General features: G+C 37.4%; 1 protein-coding gene across 1 annotated transcript in view; it reads left to right on the top strand.

The window, feature by feature from the left end:
- The window catches only part of SLC9A9 (solute carrier family 9 member A9), a 206,200-nt gene that overhangs the window by 26,185 nt on the left and 157,259 nt on the right, over window positions 1-22,756 (top strand). The window contains exons 5-6 of the mRNA XM_053459240.1: window positions 7,498-7,613; window positions 10,539-10,644. Coding sequence (XP_053315215.1) covers window positions 7,498-7,613; window positions 10,539-10,644 — 222 coding nt within the window. The remainder of the gene's footprint in view (window positions 1-7,497; window positions 7,614-10,538; window positions 10,645-22,756) is intronic.

Raw genomic sequence — 22,756 nt, 5'->3', positions numbered from 1 at the left:
ATCATTATTAGCTCCTTTATCTGCCTTGAGGGGTATTGTCATTTTTATCCCATGATTGATAACCTCCAGCTGACAGGAACAAGGACCTGAACCCTTATAAATCACTCTTGATGGTATTAAAAGTTGAGTTGCTCTATTTCAAGGTTTTCTGCTTTCAATACTTAGTAGAACTTCTAGTTTGTTAGATTTTTTGTGTGAAAAATACACATTTTCCTTAACATATTGAAGGTTCCTTGATAGTACAAGCAGGGACATTGTGGGCCTGCTACCAAGATGTCACAGCTACCTCTTTAATACTCAGCAACAGATCAGAAGACGCCTAAACAGTTTCCAAGTCTCGGTTTGTGCAGTATGGTGCATGGTCATGTTCGCTATAGGCTAAGCAGTTTTGTCAAACTAATGTATGACATGTTACTACTTTTTGTACATATCTTTAGGTCTCTTGCAAAGAGATGGGAGATGTTGTAGCTCATTGCTATAAAAGTCGTACTTTACTGCACTCCAAGGTATTTTTTTAATGTATATCATTCACTTTGTAATCATGGAGGCTCGCTCAGTTGTGTTATACACAATAATAATTTTAACTTTAAATATGTTAGATTGTATTGTGCTAGTGCGCATGCATGAACGCTACTTTTTGCTCTGACTTGTAGCTACTTTAGAGTCCGTAACGCAGTGATTGATGGATTGTATCCTGTAACCACCTGAAGGTAGCTGCAAGTTCTAAAATATTCAAAATTCGTAACTTTTCCATTTTCCACAGTCAAAGCAACGAGAAAACAAACAGTGCTTTAGGTTTGACTCACAGCTGTAGGTGTTTCATTTAATTAAAATTCATTTTCTGCTCTGATGCCCCCTGCCTTTACTTTTTCTTGTACCACGCACGTACTAATCTCTTGGAAACCACATCAGCCATCAAACAGTAGGAGTATTGTTCTGCTTTACAGATTAAGAAAACAGAGGCTCATGCACCTCACAGAGGAAGTAATGTGGGTGGAACGGCAGGTTAAATACTCCGGGTGCATTTGAATTCCAAATTCTTAAGTGACGTGGTTAGTAAAATTCAGCACCTACTAAAAAAGCCAAATACTTATTTCCAACCTTTTATTGAAATATGTGATCAGGCCTTTTAGCGTTGTTAAAACAGATTTATCTATGCTGCGGGATAAAGGGGGTTGTGTAAACTAAAATTATCACGGTATGAGGTTTTTGGACGCATACAATGTGACATGTTAAAATTGAATGTTTCTTTTGTATTGAACATTTAAATAAAAAAATGTTTATTTACGAATCCAAGAGCTTGGTAGCAATGGTCGTACACATTTGCTGCTGGTGTTATTTTGTATTGTTTCCATTCTGCACACTTTTGGCCAGCCCTGGTCATGTCGTAGTGTATTATATAAAGTGCCATTTATCGCTCTTTTAAATATGTTGCTCTAGAAAACCTAGATGGGAATGGGAAGCCATTTACACTGCTAAAGCTACCCCTTGCGAGCACCAGGATCAAGTGTTTCATTCTCAGCTGAGTGTATAGGTCGAGTCATACATCAATACTTTCTCAACAATACCAGTTCATTGGAGTCCATCTGAGTCTTATACCATCGAAACATGCCCATATGGTTATTATGTTGACAGAGTGCCTTTAAACAAAGAGCTAGATGCATGTGAGATAGAACTCAATTTGCTGTCTGTAGTCCACATAGGTTCTGCAGGGACACAGCACACAACATTGTCATCTAGCAGACATTACAGACTTTTATAACATGGTGCAATATTTCCATACAGAACCTAGGAAACCTATATGATGTATTTTTTGAAAGCACACAATCCCAGTCTGCCAAGGTTATTTCCATTTATCCAACTGGTGGAGAACCCCAGCTGTTCTACATTAAAATGTTGAAGACAACACCTTCTTTTCCTCATGTGGCATAAGAACATACCAGGATAGCCCGGGGGGTGTGGGGGATTGTTGTGTTCCGAGTAGATATATTGTTTCGACTGCTTTAGGTGTTTGTGATTCCGAGGCGCTAGTGGCACTGCTGCTTGTAGGTCTGAATGCTCTCAGACCAGGGTCGAGCCAGATCCCTTGCTTAGTATTTTGCAAGGATAGTGCTGTAAGTGTGATTTTGAACAACCTGCTGTAAGAACTCAAACCTTATTTTACCCATGGCCATAGCATTATACCTATTTCATGTGTGGTTACTATGCCCACTGTATTGACCTCTACCAATTGTTCTGGAGGAGTAGATTATAGCATTTTTAGAAGTGTAATTATTTTTCCTTTTATTTAATTTATAGACAAAATACGTAACTCACTTTAGGTTCTAAAGGGTACTTAAAAACATATCACTTCATTAAAAAACTGTTATGTTACAAACCCTGTAGGATGCCTTTCGTGTCCTTTGCAGGCTTTGGAACAATTATTGCTCGTGTTAATCCTTGAGTTAATGTCGAGGCTCCTTGAAGCAGATTGTAGACAGGATAACATATTCACTGCCGCCATGTTTTGGACACCATACATTTCATACTATTTCTGGCTCATTTGCCTGAGTAATTATCAGATTGTGGTCATTAGTCATATTTGAAACCTTCTGTTTCATAGCATTGAGCCCGCTATCTTTGTCAGTAGAATTTCCCTCTTACCATCAATGACTATGGTTATTAAATGTAAAAATGTCACTTTATTACACATAACATACCCCTGGGAAGACTGTATAGATACTATAGATGTTTGTGTGTTTGCTTCTTTGGCTTTTGATACAATTTGATGTAACAAGCTGGTACTTTAACCCCTTCATCTCTAATGCATCCCTGATTATTAGGTTGCATAAAAACATCATGATGGCGTGGGACTTTACACCATCTGGTGAAGTGGGACTACGTCGCTACAAAGAACCCCTCCCCCCCAGCACACGCAATTAATTTAGGAAACTAATCATAGAATGAGAAACAAGGCAGATGTAGGTGGAAGTGCGTTAATGTTAGAATTCATGAATTAAATAATTTTATTACTAAATAATTATCTTTCAAGAGAAGGGTGCTATTTTTGTTAATTTAATGTTCTAACCCGGTTGACCTGTTTTGCTATGGAATCAATCCCTGGTACCATTTCTGAGCCAAGTTTCATTTAATCTTAATAAAATCATTTAAATTACCTAATAACTAATATTTTGAAACATTCCTTTTTCTCTATCGTTCATGGGCATTCGACGCTGTTAAAATTCAGGCGCCGTTTATTCCTTTGCCGATGGTATATATTTGTTCGTATACAAAAAGGTAACAGCTGATAAAAATAAACAGAGCAGGCAGATGGCACATTTAGGTCTACGGTGCAAGGGGATTCTTCAAGGTCTCAATTCTGTTATACAGACCACCAGCAGTGACACAAATTGCAGTAATATAGGGAAGTCGATTACCTGCCCTTGCGATATGGAACGCTTTGCTTCTGAGAGAGGCTGAATCGGGGGGAGTAAATACATGGACCATCGTCATTCTATGTGGTGAAGCTTGTTTGGTATCACAGCGGATCATTAAAAACTTCCCACAGCTCAGCTGTATGATAATGTACATTGTTACTCCAACTCCCAGGTAGAAAATGGACCTGATGTTCCATTTGTTTTTTAAATTAACCAATTTATTGGCGATTTCTTTTTGCAGGTAATACAGAGAGTGAGTGTTTCATACAAAATGATTGGAAAGTGCTCATCAGCTATCTTCATAAGAAAGCGGGCACGTGTTACCTTTTTCTACATGAGATGAGCTTTACTATGCAGTGAAACTACCTTTTTCTAATTAAAGTAGGGTACGTTGGTTGGGAATGATGAAAGTTGTAGTCAAGTTATTAGCTACATTAAAGTGGATTGCATTGTGAGTCTTATGTCTTCAAATGAACACATAAAACCTTGCTTTATGTGCTCTTTAGCTTATGGTTTCTCGGATTAGATATCTTTCTGTCATTGCAGTTCCTGCATTATTCTCACTCACATGTAAATCAGCTTAACGTTAATTCTTGCAGTAAAATGAGATTTTTGGGAATTGAATTGGGGATGCCAGCTAATAGCTGTCACGTTGAAAAGTTACAATTCACATAATTAAACGTGCTGTTTCCTTTGGCTTGTCTACAAATGTAAATGGTAGCACATTGTTTAACCACTACGTCTTTGTGTCACTCTGATATACGGCCTTATAAAACCATTTCCTTTGGAACATTTTATTATTATTGTTTTGTTCATATGTATCAAGCTCTAGTCATTTGGGACTTTTATCACTCATTCATAGGCTTTTTGTAGTTTTTTTAATTTGACAAACACTCAGATATTTGCATTTTATCTTGTAAAATTGTTCCCTGTACCACCCAAATAGCATCTAAATCAAATGGATTATTTAAACCCATGCAGAACGATTCTTTTTATAGATGAGATATGTGGCATATATTCCTCAAGTAGTGAATTTTTATGGGCCTTTTAAATGCATACATCTATCAGTATTTGTAGTTCTTCAATGCGTTTGTAACGGGGATACTTCCATAGAGCTACAACCCAGTGATGTGATCCAGGTTGGCTCCATTTTGTGTTTTACTGTTTTAGCACCCTGAAATGGACATACCATTAAATTTTGAAGATGTCTAGGCTTGTAGCTTCTTGGGCATTGTCACTATTGTGTGGCTGTGCCTATCCAGCCAGAGGGCGCACACTGCAGGAACCAATCTGCTGCTGTAAAAAAATATAAGACCCAATTGGCCACCGGCACACCGGGCATTTTTCTGGAGTGCCGTATGGACAGTCCGGGCCACCTTGATTGAATGAGCAAACAATATAGCTGTATATGCTCTTCTAAAGAACAGCCTTACACCAGAAATGTCATTATTCAGTCACAAAGACTGATGCCCAGAGAACCACTCAGTGGTGCCCTATACATATCTATCATAGTCATATTGGACAATGCCACAGCACCCATGAAGTGTTACATGAGTAATAAAACATCAGTAAATGTAAATGGGTTGTAAGCTCACAAGTGTAGGGCCCTCTTCTACTTCTGTATCAGTATGTTTCAATGTATGTTTATCTTATTGTCATATTTGTATATTTTTATTGTTAATTTTCACTCTCCCCTGTATAACAGAGCTACAGAACCTGTATAAATAAATGTAATACAAATATAGGCTATCGCACACTCATTACAGTTGCGTTCAGTGTCCCTATGATGTGGATTGAAGCAGAGAAGCATTCTTGTTTACTGACCTGTCCAGAATAATAATCATCGTTTTTCAAAATTCTTTGTTTTGGGAAACATTTATCTTTTTTTTTCTCAAACGTATCTATGCCTTGAATGTTAGTTCCGTTCACTTTGAAGATTTGAGGCAATATTATGCAGAAGTTTAATTATTTCAGGCCTTAAGGCTCATGTGGAATATATGTATCATCAGCATGGCAGTGACTCAAGATAAATCTGAATAAAGCATATTAAAACACTTTTTTTTCTTGCAAACAAAAGCAGGGGTACATTTGTAAAGATGCTTTATTCAGTTCTAGGCGCTGTAATTTGTCTCCTAATGTTAACTGTTGCTGAAAGAATCTCAACTTAGTAATAAAAGAATATTTGAAAGGATAGAGGTAATAATAGGATTATGATAAAATAAATGGATGCATGCCCCGAAACGGCATTTTTTTTTCTAAGCGTACCAATTTCTTGAATTATATTTCCGTTTCCACTTAATTAATACCATATAAATAAAGACCTTAAGAGTATGCAGAACGAGTACAATATTTAATGAGCTTTTGGAAGATCTAATGCAGGAACTGGGCCGTCAGCAATTTTCCTGATGTGCGTTTACAGAAAGGAGCCCCAAGTTAATCAGTGGATTTAGCTCCTCAACAAGAATACTCCTCTCTTAATGGTTTGTTGCACAGGAAATTCAGTAGCATGAATCTTTTGGCTGGATTATTAACCTAAAGTACTTCTCCCTTGCAGCATGGTTTTGAACTTCACATACCCAGGTGCCTGTAGCTATGTATTCAGTTCTTACAGGGAATCGCTAGATAAAAACATGGAGGTAACAGCTATTTAAATAAATTAAAATATTATTGCAAGGTCAGCCTAAGTATCAGGAAATACATTGGGGTTTACTAACTTAACAGTGGATTGGAGGTGAGTTGTGCAGATGAAAAATGTCATCTCACTGTATTAAATATGCATTATGCAGGGTTCACTGCAGTAAGTGACTCCTACAGAAGGTTACAGGCTAACCTGTCATAATGCATAGTAAGTGCAGTATAATTTATCATAATGCGTTCTCCAAATCACTGTTAAGTGAATAAACCACAATAGCGGTACATATCTCCCTCTTCTTTTTCCCAGATTTTTGAGCACTTTACATACAACTACAAGGATTTGGGGAAGTTCAAATAGAAAACAGTATATGTGGTGTTGAGATTCTGTATATATTGTATATACTATATTCAGCCCAGTATCTGATGTATGCATTCCCTCATTGAAGTCCTAATTCACAAAGGTTAAGGTCTAGCCCCTATCTCCCCATATAAACAAGCAGACATTAAAATATGCTAGCAAGAAGTGAACTACCTTTTGAAGCTCAGTTAATGGAGCACTGAGAAAGGCGACAACTGTCCCTCCTGGGCTGCTCCGATTTAAAGATTTGGGGCCACAACAGAATCTGTTTTCCCCTTTTACTTGCTATTCTACTCATGGCCACCAGGGTTGTTTGTGCTCTCTGTATCCTTAGGGCCACTTGGCTGTCCTCCTGGGCTAAAAGTCCCCAAGACTGCCCTAGAATTGTGGGGGTTACCTAGTGTAAACGTTTGAAAGGCACAATTAAAGATGCAGATGAATATGAATATATATATATATATATATATATATATATATATATATAATCGTCAGATGCTATATTTTATTTATTTTAATATCTGAAACTTTAGGAGCCGACTACCTTCCAGAAACTCAGACACCCATCCTAGAACTTTTCCCATTTTACAGACAGATAACCTTTTAATAATCACTTTCTGTTTGCGAAGATGAAGATTAATGTGTTTGGTATACAGACTGTTCAAACAGCAGAGGTGCTCGGGATTTATAAAATAGGGGGAAATCTGTCAAATCTTACAGCGAAAGTAAAACATTTCAAGCCTGCTTTTCGAGTCAGTATGCTGTGAATGTCTGTTAGTTGCTTTGGCGTTTCTTGTAATTGGTTTAAATGTGAAAATACCGCGTAGCTTTTTGTAAATACTGGAACTGTAATCCACTTGATGTACGGAATGAGGTCTAAAAGTGGTTTATTCGCTAAAGAGAGGGAATGCAGGGGAGTGGAATATTTCAACCCCCTTATATCACTATGCATTATCAAGGGCTACGTCTGCAGGAAGGTAACTGCACCTTAATGCACAAGTGTTCTCCATTTATATATTAAAGGCCCTCCTCTCCCTATAAAATGTTTATGTGATTCTTTGATATGTGAATGTCTGTTTCTCTGTTTGACAGGCTGGTGATGTACGGCTTTGTTAAGGCCATGATACAGCTGGGGCAAATTCAGCATGGCGACTTTCACTTCACAGACTGCTTATTTTTCGGCTCGTTAATGTCAGCCACTGATCCAGGTAATACCATTCCTTTGAATGGATTTTTTTTTAAACAGGTATCATTGGTCCGTTTTTCTTAAATGTACTTTTTTATATTAGAAGTCTGTTTTTACATTTGGAGAACGACCCCCAGATTTTTGTTGAAATAATGATTATATATTGAAATCTCCTTGTCACCCTATGCTCTGCATGTTTCTGCAAAAAACATTCTCCAACCTCTCAAACCCAGTTTCGGTGTCGCTGGCACGGATGGGACACAGTTCATTAATGCCCATTTTAAAGGAGAATGCAGTGGCGATGCTCATGGTGTCATAATGGCCATGTAGACAAGCTCTCAAGATGTGGCTGATGGACAAGTAATTCATAAAACATAGAATTTAATGGCTGATAAGAGCCGTTAGACCCATCTAGTCTGCCTGATGGAAGGGATTTAAACCTCTCAGGCCTTGGTTTTGTCCCATAGTTAGGATAGCTTATGTCTATCGCATGTCTGTTTAAATCCCCTCACAGTATTATCCTTCACCATTTATTCTCTTGGTAAAGTAGAACTTTCTTCCATTACATCCAAACCTCTGACCCCCCTATTTTTAGGTTATGACCCCTTGTTCTAACATTGTTCCTCCTTTCAAATAAGCTTCCCTCCTGTGCTTTTAGTCCATTTAAGTACTTAAATATTTCTATTGCACCCCTCACTCTTCTTTCCTCCTAGTTATACATATTATGATCCCTTAGTCTTTCCTGATCTGTCTCAAATCTGCCAGTACCTTTTTAGATCTTTTCTTGACATCAGTCTTTCCATAATGTAAGTTTTATAAAGAAAAGTATACGTTGTTTTATTTGTGCAAAATACTGTCTGCTTCCAAAGGAGGAAACATTTGATCCTGATCTTGTTCTGCTATATATTTTCTGATCTGATATAAGATAGAAGGTAATTTCTGAAGGTTTTCTCAAGTACAATAACATTAAGTTCAATTAGCTTCTCCTTTTACAACAGGTACAGTTCCTGCATTAATAACTAGAAGGTCCTTTGAAATTGAGGTTATTCATTATCATAGCTCCAGCACAGATGAGTGACTGTGCTAATACAAGTAGATATAACCTAGCTCAGGACTATAAGATAGTCAAGTCATCCGAATGTAAATGAAATACTTTGATGTAAAAGGCTTTTTAAAAAACAAATATTAATGTAGGAAGAGGCCAGGGCCGCCATCTGAAGTTTTACAGATTAAATGGTCTGGGCCCCCTCCCCAAATGACCCTCCCTCCAGAGCACCAGGATTTTCTCTTCTGCTCATTTGTTTTGGTGGCAAAGATGGAGCAGACAAGCCCAATAACCCCCTCCATTACTAGACATGAGCAGTCTCAGTTACCCCTCCATTACTAGACATGAGCAATCTCAGAAAATTAACCCCCTCCATTACCAGACATGAGCAATCTCAGACAATTAACCCCCTCCATTACCAGACATAACACACACAGTCACAGAAACAGACAAACAGAATCACACAGACACAGACATATCACACACACACACACACACAATAGTTGCCACCTGCAGCTTACACTGAGCTCTGTGTGGAGGGACTCGCCAATTAGGAGAGGCTTCTGAAATCTCAGCCACTTTAGAGAGTTAATTGGCTGAGACTTCCTTCACCCTAATGAGGGCTCCTCTTCCAGTCCCCTCTATTTTTTTTTACGGTAGACTTTTTTTTAATGGTAGGAGACTGTAATGGTCTGTAATGGGCCTGTAGGAGCACAGCTGTCTATTTAGTTCAAGCAGGTCCATAACGATTGCAGCATATCTTCTACTATCTCCAATGTGAATTATAACCCATAGGGGTTGATTCATTTAATGTTGAGTTGTCAGTCTTACCAGAGTTGGCTATTTACAAGGAACAGGAGCAATGCAATTAGATGTAAAACTCTTTCAAACTCAGTGTTAAGTAAATGTCTGCATGCATGGGCACCATGGTCCGCAGCATGCTGCTAGTGTAATGGGAAGACATTCTACTTAATGCTTTCTTAGTTGGCTTCTTTAAATAATGTGTGGTGATCGAACAGTTTGAGTGCCACAAGTGTGATTTGTGCATTAAGGGTAAACATGCTGGTGGCCCCCTTGGCAGTCTAAGGAAAATACACATTGGTCTGTTAGCTAGCACCTTTACTTTAATCATTAGAACATATAAAATAATTATTAGATATTTTTAGTAATCATTTTAAACTTGTTAGGATACAGAGTTTATGAAAATCCTTAAGATGGAACTCACGTTTAGGGCAACGTTTTTATCTCCAAATGTCAGCTCTTCCAACTACCTATTTCATGCTGCCCACGTCCAACTTACTCTGCTCCTACCACCTCCCAGTTGTAGTTGTAAATGTCCTCCGGGGAAGAAGACTGATGAAGTTTCCAGGTATGATTATAAAAGGATTTGGAAGAAGGCAGAAATCTAACCCCTGCCACCCTCTTGGTTTTTGAGAAGTTATAAAGTTACAGATATTTAAAGGGGCTGTTCCATTTTAATGTTTTTTTTTTCTAGGTTCAGCAAAGATCTGTCATTTTATTTCTTTTCTGAAGGTTCAATCACATAAAAACAACATAAACTCTTAAGAAATGCTGCAATTTCCTTGGCAACAACCTAGCAATCCCTTGCAAAAAAAGAGTTGCTTCTGAGAAGGGTCTGTCAATTATTGGGTTAGATGATGCTATAATGAAGGATTTTGGGAACACTGTTCACATGTTAAGTTATTCTAATCGTGTCCCTAAATTAGTGAGCAATTCTGTTTATCAAGGGTTTAGCTTCATGTTGTGAAAACGGTTGGCAGTTTTCCATGTGCAATTATTGTAAATATTATTTGGTTACTTTGCTAGAGCTTGACCTTATCAGTAATGCCATTTTTCTGAAAATTATGGATACAGAGTTAATAATATCAAGTATTGTTTCAGTGACCGTGCTGGCAATTTTCCATGAACTTCATGTGGATACAGATCTGTACACCCTGTTGTTTGGTGAAAGTGTTCTCAATGATGCAGTTGCCATAGTCCTCACATAGTAAGTACCAGCTGTTTTAAACATCAGGTAAAATTACAAAATGTGTCAATTTATTGATGTTAACGATATATATGACCTTGTGAAAAAAATCAGCAAATTGCTTTTCTTCAGCTAAGGATTTTGAATAAGAAGAATATGGATTCAACACTTTCTATTCCTTTCTATGGTGGTGGCTCCACGTTCCTCCATATAAGATCTTTAGTTAGGGGCATCCCGAACACCCAAGTCTACGATATTGACTGTATAACTAGTGACTATATTGCAAAAATTATATTAGCCGTTAGAAATAAACTGTTGTTTTTGTAGTTCTAGCGATACCCAATATTTTTAGATTGTGAATTACTTCTTGAGCTGTGCTGTTCCAATACCCTCTAAAAAACAGCATGTCCACAAGGTTGCAGTTAGAATGTCTTTTATACAGCTTTTCCTCCAAAGGCGTAAAAAAAATACCGATATGAAGTGGTAAATTCTAAAACAAATAACCAATGTGAGTTTAGCAATCAGGGATGCCATCCATGTTCTACCTTTTCTTGATCAGTCCTCTCAAAGGAAGTTGTAATCACTTTGAGGTATGGGTTGGGGAAGGAGAAAGCGTAGATGGAATTTACAAAATGTAGTTATTTGCTCAATGCTTAGAAGGCAAAAACAACTGCTGTCTGATAGGTGGCGCTAATGCTTTGCATAACTCCGTTGGGTAGTAAACATTTCTGCTTTTCTCCTGTAGATGGTATAATGCAAGGAAACCTAGCCAGTTGCTCTCAGGTACCAATGGAATCCACAGCTACTAGCCCCCGGGTCATATTTATAAGCAAATGGGGTTTATACTTAAAGTACCAATCTTGGGGGGGGGCAGTGATATCAGGAAATCAAGAAGAAGCCTTGTGTGTTTAAGAGCACAGACTTCTGTTAAAGACGTAAGCATCACGTTTGCTCCTAAAGGTGAAGCTCCAAACTAGGATAAGGGAAACCTCCTGATAGGTCTGTGGCAAATTGACAGTTTATCTCTGAGCCTTTAGGCAGTGGTAGGATCCATGGAGGGAATACAGCTGTTTGCTATTATGGTAAAAATTAAGCTTAAAACATCTAAAAGAGCCAGCATGCTGCCAGCTGATCTGTTATGAGATCAGCTGGCTGGTATGCTGGAAAAAGTAAGTAGGCTTGTTTAAGAAAATTGTTTTGTTTCCATCGATTTTACTATTTATTTTAGATTTTTGGGGTAAATTATATTGGTTTTTTCTTCTTAATTTTGTTTTTATTTGTGTTCTTACCAGCATATACTGCTAGGGGATACTTATTTTGCCCTAAACTATGAACTTATGAATAGCTTAAGTTGGGCTGAAAAGGAAAAAAAAATCACCAGAAAAAACTTGTCCCAACCAGCGGCACGCAAATACTTTATAAATTGCCCCTTCACCTTGATGAGTCAATGAGTAGTCTCAGTATATATTATTTGTGCAGGTTCCTTTTTTGTGTAGTCTGTTTTTTGTCTAGAAAAAAACCCCTAGCTGTTCCCCCTCCATGATTTCATATCCTAGCCTATTACTGATGGATTGAAAGCTTTGAGAGGGCATAAATAAACGCTGCCCATTTTACTGGGCATACGTAAAACAGTTTCCTATACTGATCCACAGAAAGAATGGGCACAAGCTCCCCTTAAATCGGGCAACTAGGGTTCATATATATCATTATATAGATATTAATAATCTATGACATTATTAGTACTTGGAGGTTTAATTTTTAACCCTTTTAGCATAAAGTCATTATAATGAAGGGGAAGTCTAAGTTTAGCAAAATCAAGAAAATGCTTTACAGTGACACATACTCCATGACACTTCAATTAAGGCAGTGAAGAAAACATTTTGAGAAAAAAAAATGTGAGAATAAGCTGCAAACAGTCATTTTGCTATATGTGAACTGGGGGATCACATTCTTGGGAGGGGAGGGGAGGTGACTGTTCCTTATTAATATGGATGGCAGGATGCACAGGATTATCCTTTCTTATTGCTTTCTCTTTCCAGACAAATACCCGGAGGATGAACTAACTGTTTGGAAGAATGATATATATTTTTTCAGTGATCCAATATGATTTGTCTTACTTTAGAAAACATTCATATCCTGTGTTTTTACTTTTAAAGTAACAGTCTTTTATTAACGTGGTTGTTGGCAGTCTTGGTTTTCTATCTGTCTGGTTTGATATTTCCTGCCTTGACTAAAAATTCCTCTATAAATTGTGTTAATAAAATAGATTATAGTTCTGTTAAATTCCTTACTCATAAATGGTTATTAACAGGTCACAATTCCATCCACTACAGTCTTTATAAAATCTCACATCTAACAAAGATTAGCCTTCTTTGGCCTTTTAAAATGTTTCAAGGTATGCCATAAGTAGGTTGAATTAATTTAGTTAAAACCTGTGATTGCTAAGGCTCCCATTTAAATAATGGAGAAACCCTAGGGCCTGTTTGATTACCCTCTTCACTTCTGCTACCTGCTATCTGGCCACATGCTACATATGCCTGGCCACATGCTTTATGAGCTTAAAAAAACGTAGTATGCATTATGCTGTTGTGCATATCCAGTTGTCAGCCACATGGCCTTAAAGTACCAGCGTCATCATTGCCAGTCTGCTAGCCCTTGTGTGTGGAATGTTCTGTTCAAAAGAAAATTAATAGCGATTCAAATGAATGGTGAGTAGCCAAATATAAAAAAAAATTATGCAGTAGAACCTCATCAACATGTTTGATTTTACGATGTATTGATTATATATAAATTAATAGAAAAAATATATTTATCCACGGTAACCATGGTTGATGAAGTCCTTTTACATGCAAATCATCCAACGTGGTGTACCTCATTATGTGTGTGAAATGCCCAACAGAGATATATGTGGGTGAAACAGACCAAGCATTACACAAACAATTTAATTCCCACATACATACTATCCACCAGAAAAAATAGATAGACCTGTTGGAGAGCATTTCTGTCAACCTGGGCACAGCATCCATGATGAAGTCGAAGTACTGATGGGATTGTTCTGCACAGAGAGGGAGAGACAAATATGGGAGGTCAAACTTATATGCCGGTTTAATGACCTACTCACTGGAATCTGTTTCCTGATATAGCTTTATGAAGTAATAATCCCTTTACAAACACCGAATTACTACAACTAACTTATTTCTGCTAACATTTGACTCCTTCATGCATCTTTCATGTGCCAAATAGTTTTATGGTCCCTCTAACTAGGGAGAAGATGAATCAAAGATGCTCTGACTGGACTATATCTATCTATTAGATCTTACTTTACATTCAGTTATTTTGACAAAGGCTGGTAGTAGAATTAATGAATGGAAATGGTTAAAATACTGATCAGCTTCAAATATGTCCCAAATATGACATGGAAACAGTATAACCAGATTTAAAAATAGCCTTTTGAAATAGCAATATGCTACTTATTGCCCTATAACTTACACACAGAAAAAAGCAGAAAAACTTTGCTTATTTTGTAAATTCAGGACAACTATTAGAATCTATTTAATAGTTTTTTTCATTAGCTTTTGTGAATGAGTAAAATATGTTTAAAATAAAAGTCAGAAAAGTTCCTTTTCTTAAATTTTTACCATATTTTATATATTTGATACGATACGATCAAAGTCATGGTATCTAAAAAAAGCCATTCTTCTGAAAAAAAAATGTATAAGTTAACTAAATGAGAAAATTACAGCTAAACTTGAGCTCCGCAGAAATGTTAAAACAGCCATTCTTATGAAGGGTAGAACAAAAAAACAGCTCTGTACTTAAGGGGTTAAATATTCTCTGCTAGGTTTTTGTTTTCAGCTTATTTAAATGTCACTAGCGTTGCACATTCACAGTGCCAAAGACCATTTTCTTTTTTTTTTTTCTGATCTTGCGAATTAGAATTAAGCATTTCATGTATATATAGTTATAAGGCACCTTGTATTTTCTTTGAGGCTGTACAGCGCATTTATCTCATTTCCATAGCCGCATGCTACTCCATGTATAAGGGGCCAGATTATGATGTTGGAGAAAGCAGATACTGCATGTACCCTGGGGAACATATAGAAACGTGAGTTAATTTAATCCAAACAGGAATGTATGTATTTGTCAATTCAAATCACATCAGAACAATAGCAGACTGGGCTGCTCATTTATCTACACATGAGAAGGAAAAGACAAAAAGCAGATCGGAAATTAGACATTGTGCCTCTTGATGACTTGCGTGCCACCTTTCCAAGTAAATATATTGCTGGATTCTTAGTGGAGTGGCAGGTTTTGGCATCAAAGCCTCCTTACATCTGAAATTTATGATAGAAGCTCTTTCAAAGAACACAGTCCCACATGCCAGCATGCATTAAGTCTTACCAGATGGTTTTCTTAGTTTAAATAGACTTGTATTTCTTAACATTGTATGGTAAATTGCATGGGGTTTTGTTTCCCAAAGCATCAACAATAGATCCCTGCAATTTGCTAAATGAAAGTACACTGATTACATTATTCTTTAATAAACATTGGAGCCACTTGGGGAATAAAGTATAAATGTGTGTTTTTCTTGTGTGTTGTATGTAATGTAAGGTAAGTTTGCTGTGCATTGTGAATAGTGTGTTTTCATAGAAAGACAGAGTTGTATTCTTGAGTATAAAATACAGTGTTGGACAGAGTAATGTAGGTTAGCATTGGAAAATTTAACTAAGTTTAATTTTGTTTGTTTCAATGAACTTATGTAGATCTGGAGATTGGTGTCATTGTTGCCAGTCATTGTGATATTTGGGTGACTTTATCTGCACAGTCACCACCCTGAGCTGATTCTTTATGGCAGTGCTAATGAAGTAGTTAAGAGTGTCTGGCTGGGTGATTCGCTCCTTATCAAACTGCTTGCGGGAAACTACAGTGGCTTGTTGTTAGTGTTTGTCTAGTTGACTGGATAAGATAACAGAGCTATAACACGTACAAATGTGGGGCATTAACTTGTACAGCACTGGCATTCTATGTGTTCAAGTAATTTAAGTGGTTGATATGGTGGTTGTTTTTCTACTTTGCACCAGAATTGTTTCTTGTACATAATTATACCCAGGACCTTCCAAGGGCTGACAACCCAAAGTTCCCCTTCTCTCCCTCCTTATAGGAATGGCTGTGAAATTGGGGGCTAGCCGTAGTTGGATGTTTGACCAGACCTAAGTGTTGCTGAAAGACCAGAACTCTTTTTGCTTTTCTTTTTCGCTCCGTATTTGTTTAACTGTAACTTCACTTTCTCGTTTAGTGCAACCAGACAAATTATATTTTCTTTTTCCTACCCACCGAAAATGTAAACCTGCCTAACTACCCACTAAGAAACCCACCCACCACCCAAGCCAATTGCCACCAACACGAAAGAAAATTAACCCCTCCAGTACACTACACTAAATTATGTACAGAGTACTGTAGAATTTAATCAAAAGGAGTATGTAGAATGTACCAATGTTTCTCTGCCTGAGTAAGAGAGGGCCAAAGCCAACATTCAAAACATTATTTCTGTGTAAGCCCTGTGCTTACTAATGATGACTAATCACAGCGATTACAAGGTCAGTCGTCAACAGGTTAAAGACACTTACCTGGAATTTCCATACCAGGGAATTATATCTGTAGAATAGACGTGCCTGGTATTGAACTAGAGTCTCTGGGTGAAGCACTACTTCCACAGGTCTCTGGTTCACCTTCCCCTGTCTCCAGATAGGGGAGCTACATTTGGCCATGTCCACTACCTCTAAATTTCTTTAACGGTATCTTGCCTAGCCCCACCCCCACGTGGGGATAGCCCCACCCCTTGTGCAACTGGTCTTGCCCCCATACACTTCCCCATAAAAGAGCTAAGGGTGGCCACTTCCCTAGATGGTTCCCAGTTATGATAAATATAACACTCTGTATATACTGCCACAGTGTACCCACAGAGTCAGGTCTCTATGAAGATGCCATCGAATCCCCCAAATAGATCTTTTAGTTGTAGTGACTCTGAAATTAACTGTATATTGTAATATAAGTACATTGTACATATTTTTTAACTGACTAAACAACCCCTTTAACCACTAGCAAAATGGTAATTTCTTCTTCTTCATAACCCCTCGCATGCCATTCCAATTCGTTACAAATAACCCATTGTGCAGACAATATCTATTTTGTATTTATAGCACCGGAACCTGCAAAAATTCAAGTAGAAGTGTTCTGGAAGCAGAAAGCGAAGGGCATACAAATGACATATTGACTTCTTTTTGTTTTTGCATTTGTACTGACAGAGGTTGAGTGCCCTGCTTGCTATTGACTTTAATTAGGCTGGTGTAGATGACTTTGCTTGTTTGCATTCTTAATTTCAGTTTGTGCTCAGGGACATTAAACTTACAAGGGCCATTAATCTGATAGAAGCTAGTGTTTGTCTTGAGTTTTTTTGGAAGGGCGGCCATAGAATCATAACAGTCTGACAGCAAGCTGAAGGCTTTCTGTCCAGCAGTTAACAGAAACACTCAGACGATATACAGGAACTGCTGTTCCAATTGGCACCGATCACACTTTATTAAACCATTTTATTCCAAGAGCCATCTGCAGGAATTTTCATGTCTAGGTGATAGATTTGTCATATTACCTCTAATGCTGCTAGTTTGCAGGGTTCATGTCAATGGTTTCTTTTAGTTATCATGCATCCCTTACTTGTAAAGCAGGATTGTCACATTATATGATAGATCCTTATTCTTACAGCTATAAATAGGATACTTTATATATTTTTTCACTTTAGTATGAATAAAAATACTTCTTTTATGTGACAGCTGCCATCTTGCTGCTGCATTTTATGTTTTAAGCTGCTGCCACTCCCTAAGGTATTTGTGAGAATAGCTTTTCAGGGAAAGTGGGCATTTGTAAGCAGTTTATTATGCTAGAGGACCAAACACAGTTTAAGCAGAGTCTAGGATAAAAACGCCATGTTGATGAGAATTCCTATGCAGTCTTTTCTGAAGGATTAGGGGAAATGTGAATCAACTGCCCGGCATTGCTTTTGATGGCGGCAGATGGCATGTCAAATAATACAAATCTAATTTGCTTAAATGAGAAACGTATAACATACAAGTGACAATTTTCAGCTTCTACTTTTGGCTTCTGTATAGGTAAAACTTTGTGCCATTTTCTTTGCAATAATTTGGGTTTGCCCTGGACTCTCTGGCTTTGACTGTTAATTCCAGAGCAGGAAGAGAAGAGGGTAGAATGTCACATCTGCCCCGGGGTCTCTACTTTTTGCATCAAACCTCGGGCCAAAACCTGCCATTGTGTCTGCAGCTCTGGGCATGTTCCATACTAATACGTCTTGTTAACCCAGGGGAGAATTATAATTATTATTATTATCATCAAAATTAGGAGGTTAAATCATGTGACTTGGCACATTCCTACAAATGTTTCCATTATTCATCACTCAGAGGCATTCTTGTATAAAGAATAACTTTAGTGGTAGACCAGTAATGAAACCTTTACTGGTCAAAAAGTGATGACATTCAAGACTTTCTGGTCCCCAAAAATATCATTCTTTAAAATGGTCAAAATTTTACCGTTGAAACGAAACAGCCTTCAAAATAATAAGGGATATCTAAAAATGTTCTCAATTTCCTAAGATATTCTTAAAATGGGAAATAAACATACCTGACAAAACATAAGTAAGATATAGATATAACTTAATATTGTATGTAAGGCGGCCACAATGGTATATACCGGTATGATATTGTTCTTATTTTTATAAGATATATAAAATATATAAGTATACAATACCATTTAAGTCTTACTCATAATAAATATAGGAAAAGCAAATAACTTGCTTTTAAAATATAATACCTACATGATTATTAATTTCAGATGTTTAATGCAACCTTCCCACATGAACAGTTCTGTAAATTCCTCCATAAATGGAGCAGCTGGGCCCTGAATTTAATTAGTACATACTTCTAGTTTCATCACAAACTTCCCTGTTCTCATATAGGAAAAATATAACCTTTATGTGATTATAAAGAAAGCAAGATGGCTCTAACTCCATTTTGTTTTTGTGTGATGTATAATATGCTAGAATATATTATACATATTTTCTGGCCTAAAATATGTGATAAACTACTATAAGGGAAATATCCTACTACATTTTTCATGTCTTGTTATCAATGCCAATATACAACGCCAACAAATATTATTCCTAGATCTTTTTACACCCAACAGAATACATGTTCGGTACCTTTTGGAAAATAAAAAAAAATGGCTCGACAGTTGCAATATAAAGGAGGAGCTTTAAGTGCAGTACAACAATATAAATGGCACTTGTTGATTGTTAGTTTAATTAGGGTTTTTATTAAGATGCAAGTCCAAAGAGACATTACATCTTATCGTAAAGACAAAAGCTCATAGTAAACTATTCAGTTTTTAAAGATCTTTAAGGAATGAAGGTTTGCATTTTTTTATATTATATATTTTTTTAGATTATAGCAGTGGCACCTTAAGTTTTGATGGTGGATGAGGGGTGCATATATGATTCAGAAGGGTAGTTTAAGGTACATAACAGTAGAAAATGAATATTCTGATACGGTGTAACCTGTGAGTTTCTCATGCTGGATGATGTCATACAGCCGGTCGACAATGTTTGGACCTAAACTTATTAAAAGAAAAGCTAGCCAAACTATTTTGTGCAATATAAGAAGCAAATAGATGGCAAGTTTCATGTTTTGAAAAAATGTATATAGAGTTTCAAAATAAAAGCCCAAAAATAAATATAAATGGACATTCTAGCCATTATATGCACTTCAACACATATGATTACTATGAGGGCCCTTTTGCAGTTGCATGGGGTTACTCTGCAAAATTCCATCATATGCATTTTCCCAGCTCTATTTTCATGCAAGGCACGTAACATACTCCAGCGCTGGTTTGGCGGGTGGCGTTGCTTCAAGCAACCAATCATTGGCAACAACGGGTGGACCACAGAGGAGGACAGCCGCTGCAGAATTGCAGCTTTTATCTCAGGTTGAGCTGTGGGGGGGCACATAAAAACCATACCCGAGAAGCATGACTATTTAGCTTGTTTAAACATGCAAGTCCAGATAACTTTAATCAGTTAGGGTAGCTTTATGTCTATGCCATGCATGAAACTTTGGCATTAAAGTGCCTTTAAAATAGTGTGTGTGTGTGTGTGTGTGTGTGTGTGTGTGTATGTATGGTTGTGTGAAAAAGAAAGTACCCCCATTTTGAATTCTATGGTTTTACATATCAGGACATAACAACAATCATATGTTCCTTAGCAGGTATAAAAATTAGGTAAATACAACCTTAGATGAACAGCAACACATGTCATATTACACTGTGTTCACGTTTTTTGTGAAAAAACTAAGTACAGCTAATGATTCGGTAGCTTGTAGAACCATGTTTAGCAGTAGTAACTTGAAGTAATTTTCTGTATGACTATTTGTCTCTCACTTTGTTGTGGAAGAATTTTGGCACAAGGTTGCTTTATTTCATTGATGTTTTGGGGCATTTGTTTATGTACAGCTCTCGTAAGGTCCCTCTACAGCATTTCAGTCAGGTTGAGGTCTGGATTTTGACTGGGTCATTGCAACACCTTGATGTTTTTTCTTTTTCAGCCATTCTGTTCAACCATTCAACCATTTCCTGGTGTGCTTGGGATCATTGTCCTGTTGCATGACCTGATTTCAGTCAAGCTGTAGCTGTCGGACAGATGGCTTCACATTTGACTCTAGAATACTTACTACAGAGGAATTAATGGACGACTGCAAGGTTCCCAGGTCGTATGGCTGTAAAACAAGCCCAAATGATTACTTCCCCAGTACCGTGATGACAGTTGGTATCAGGTGTTTATGCTGTGTTTGGTTTTCACCAAACCTGGCGCTGTGCATTATAGCTAAACAGCTCCACTTTGATCTCATCTTACCAAAGGTCATGTTCTTTGTTTAGATGCAACTTTGCAAACCTAAGGTGTGCTGCCACGTTCTTTTTAAAAAGAAAAGGCTTTCTCCTGGCAGCTCTTCTGAACAAACCATACTTGTATTGTCATCAGCTTTAACATTTAACATGCCAACTAAGGCCTGTAGAGCCTGAGATGTAATTCTAGGGTTTTTTGCAATTTCTCTAAGCATTGACCTAGAGGCGAATTTGCTGGGACTTACACTCCTGGGAAGATTGACAACTGTCTTGAATGTTTTCCACTTTTGAATAATCTTTCTCACTGTAGAATGATGGACTTTAAATTGTTTGAAAATGACCTTATAACCCTTCCCAGATTGATGGGCAGCAACAATTGCTTCCTTAAGATCTTTGCTGATGTCTTTCTTCCTTGGCATTGTGTTAACACATACCTGAATGCTCCAGACCAGCAAACTGATAAAACTTCAGCTTTTATAGTGGTGGTCACACTTGCTGATTCAAGGGCATTTGATTATCTGCACCTGTCTGCTACTTAGCATCTTAATTCGTATGGAAGCAGTAAAGGGTTTTCACACATTGCTTCTCCATTTCGAATTTATTTTTGTTTTCTGGAAGTAGCTTAAACATCAGAGTTTATGCTGATGGTTAAAGTAATTTAGAATATATGCCAGCTGTGAGAAAAATATCTGGCTTCGTATTTACATTTATAATACAGTTTTTACTTCATATGCATTACATTAAACCCTTTCAGTGCCAATCAAATTATGTGATAAGTGATCGGGGGGGGGGTGGGAGAGGACCAGATTGTAAACTACGTAGCTTATATATGGTGCACATCAGGCTACCCCCTCCTTGATCATCGTTTTTCCGTAGAGCAGCTTCTGAGGTGATCGGCAGCGATCAAAAAGAAAGCCTTACATTTACTGAGGCTTCCTCTGTGGAGAGCAATCGGCAGACCTGTAGTGAGATCAGCTGCCTGGCATTCTGATCAAAAAGCTGTGCTATCATGCAGAGATCATGCTGCATTATAACTCAGACACTCAAAGGGTTAAAGGAGATAACACGTTCTAAATATTGATTATTATTTTTAGTGATTCGTACTTTAGAAACAAGAAAATCTTTTTTAGCCTTGGCCCTTTCATATTCAATCAACTTTTTTTTCTTTTATCAGTAATAATCAGGATATTTACTGTCCAATACAAAACCTTTTTAGAGTGCATCAATAAAATTAGTTTGAACATGAGTAGCTTTACAAACTTTTGTTTTTTTTCCATATTTTTGAAGTAACATACTGAATTTCATGGAATATAAACCTAAATTTTGTGTAAACCAGTAATGATTAGGAACTTCCCATCACATACCGGTAATTATGAACTTTCCAGAGTTCCACAGCATCTGATGCCTTAGCTTCGCCCACAACATGTAGCCAGCACCGGTTCATCATGCCATGCCCCGTTCTTGTTTTTGGAACACAGTTATGAGGCATTCTGCCTATAGAGCACTCGGTCTCATCAGTCTTGCTTGCACAGTGACCGGTTTGTATGCTAAGCTGCCGACCAAACAAACCAGACATTTTGCTATCATAGGGCTGGTTATTTTCGACAAATTTGGGACTCTTGGAAATTGAGACATAGGTTTATATGTTGATTGCTTTATGTTTACTGTGTTGCACTACAATTGTCCTTTATGTCAGGATGTTTCAGAGGGAATAACAGACAAACTGTCAGTATGGAATCTGTAAGAAAAGATTGACATTAGAAGGTCCCTTAATGTCACCACTGCCTGTTATTTTACATAAATAGTTTTCCTCTGTCGAAAGCTTCCTGGGTCAAAGCATCAGGGAAATCCAAATCTCTCATCTACTACTTACCAAGTACAAAAATCAGTCTTTTCTGCCACGGTAGTTAAATTGCGATTGTTATGTCATTAACCCCTTTGTCAGGAGCTGCTGGATATTGAAGCATCTGTTGAACATTTTCCTTTATGCTTCCTTTGTTGCCTTTGTTTAAAATCTTCTGAGACATTAAAAAATTAAATCTCCATGGCAACAAGTTCAACTTGTCATTAGAAGCCAGTGGGAATATAACTGATATGTGTCAAGAGAGGATCACAAAGCAAACCGTGCAGCATTCACAGAATACATTATTGGCACATAATATATTAAGCT

The sequence above is a fragment of the Spea bombifrons genome, chromosome 3 (assembly GCF_027358695.1).
Source record: "Spea bombifrons isolate aSpeBom1 chromosome 3, aSpeBom1.2.pri, whole genome shotgun sequence".
Classification (NCBI taxonomy): domain Eukaryota; kingdom Metazoa; phylum Chordata; class Amphibia; order Anura; family Pelobatidae; genus Spea; species Spea bombifrons.
This window is presented reverse-complemented; position numbering and strand designations above follow the sequence as displayed.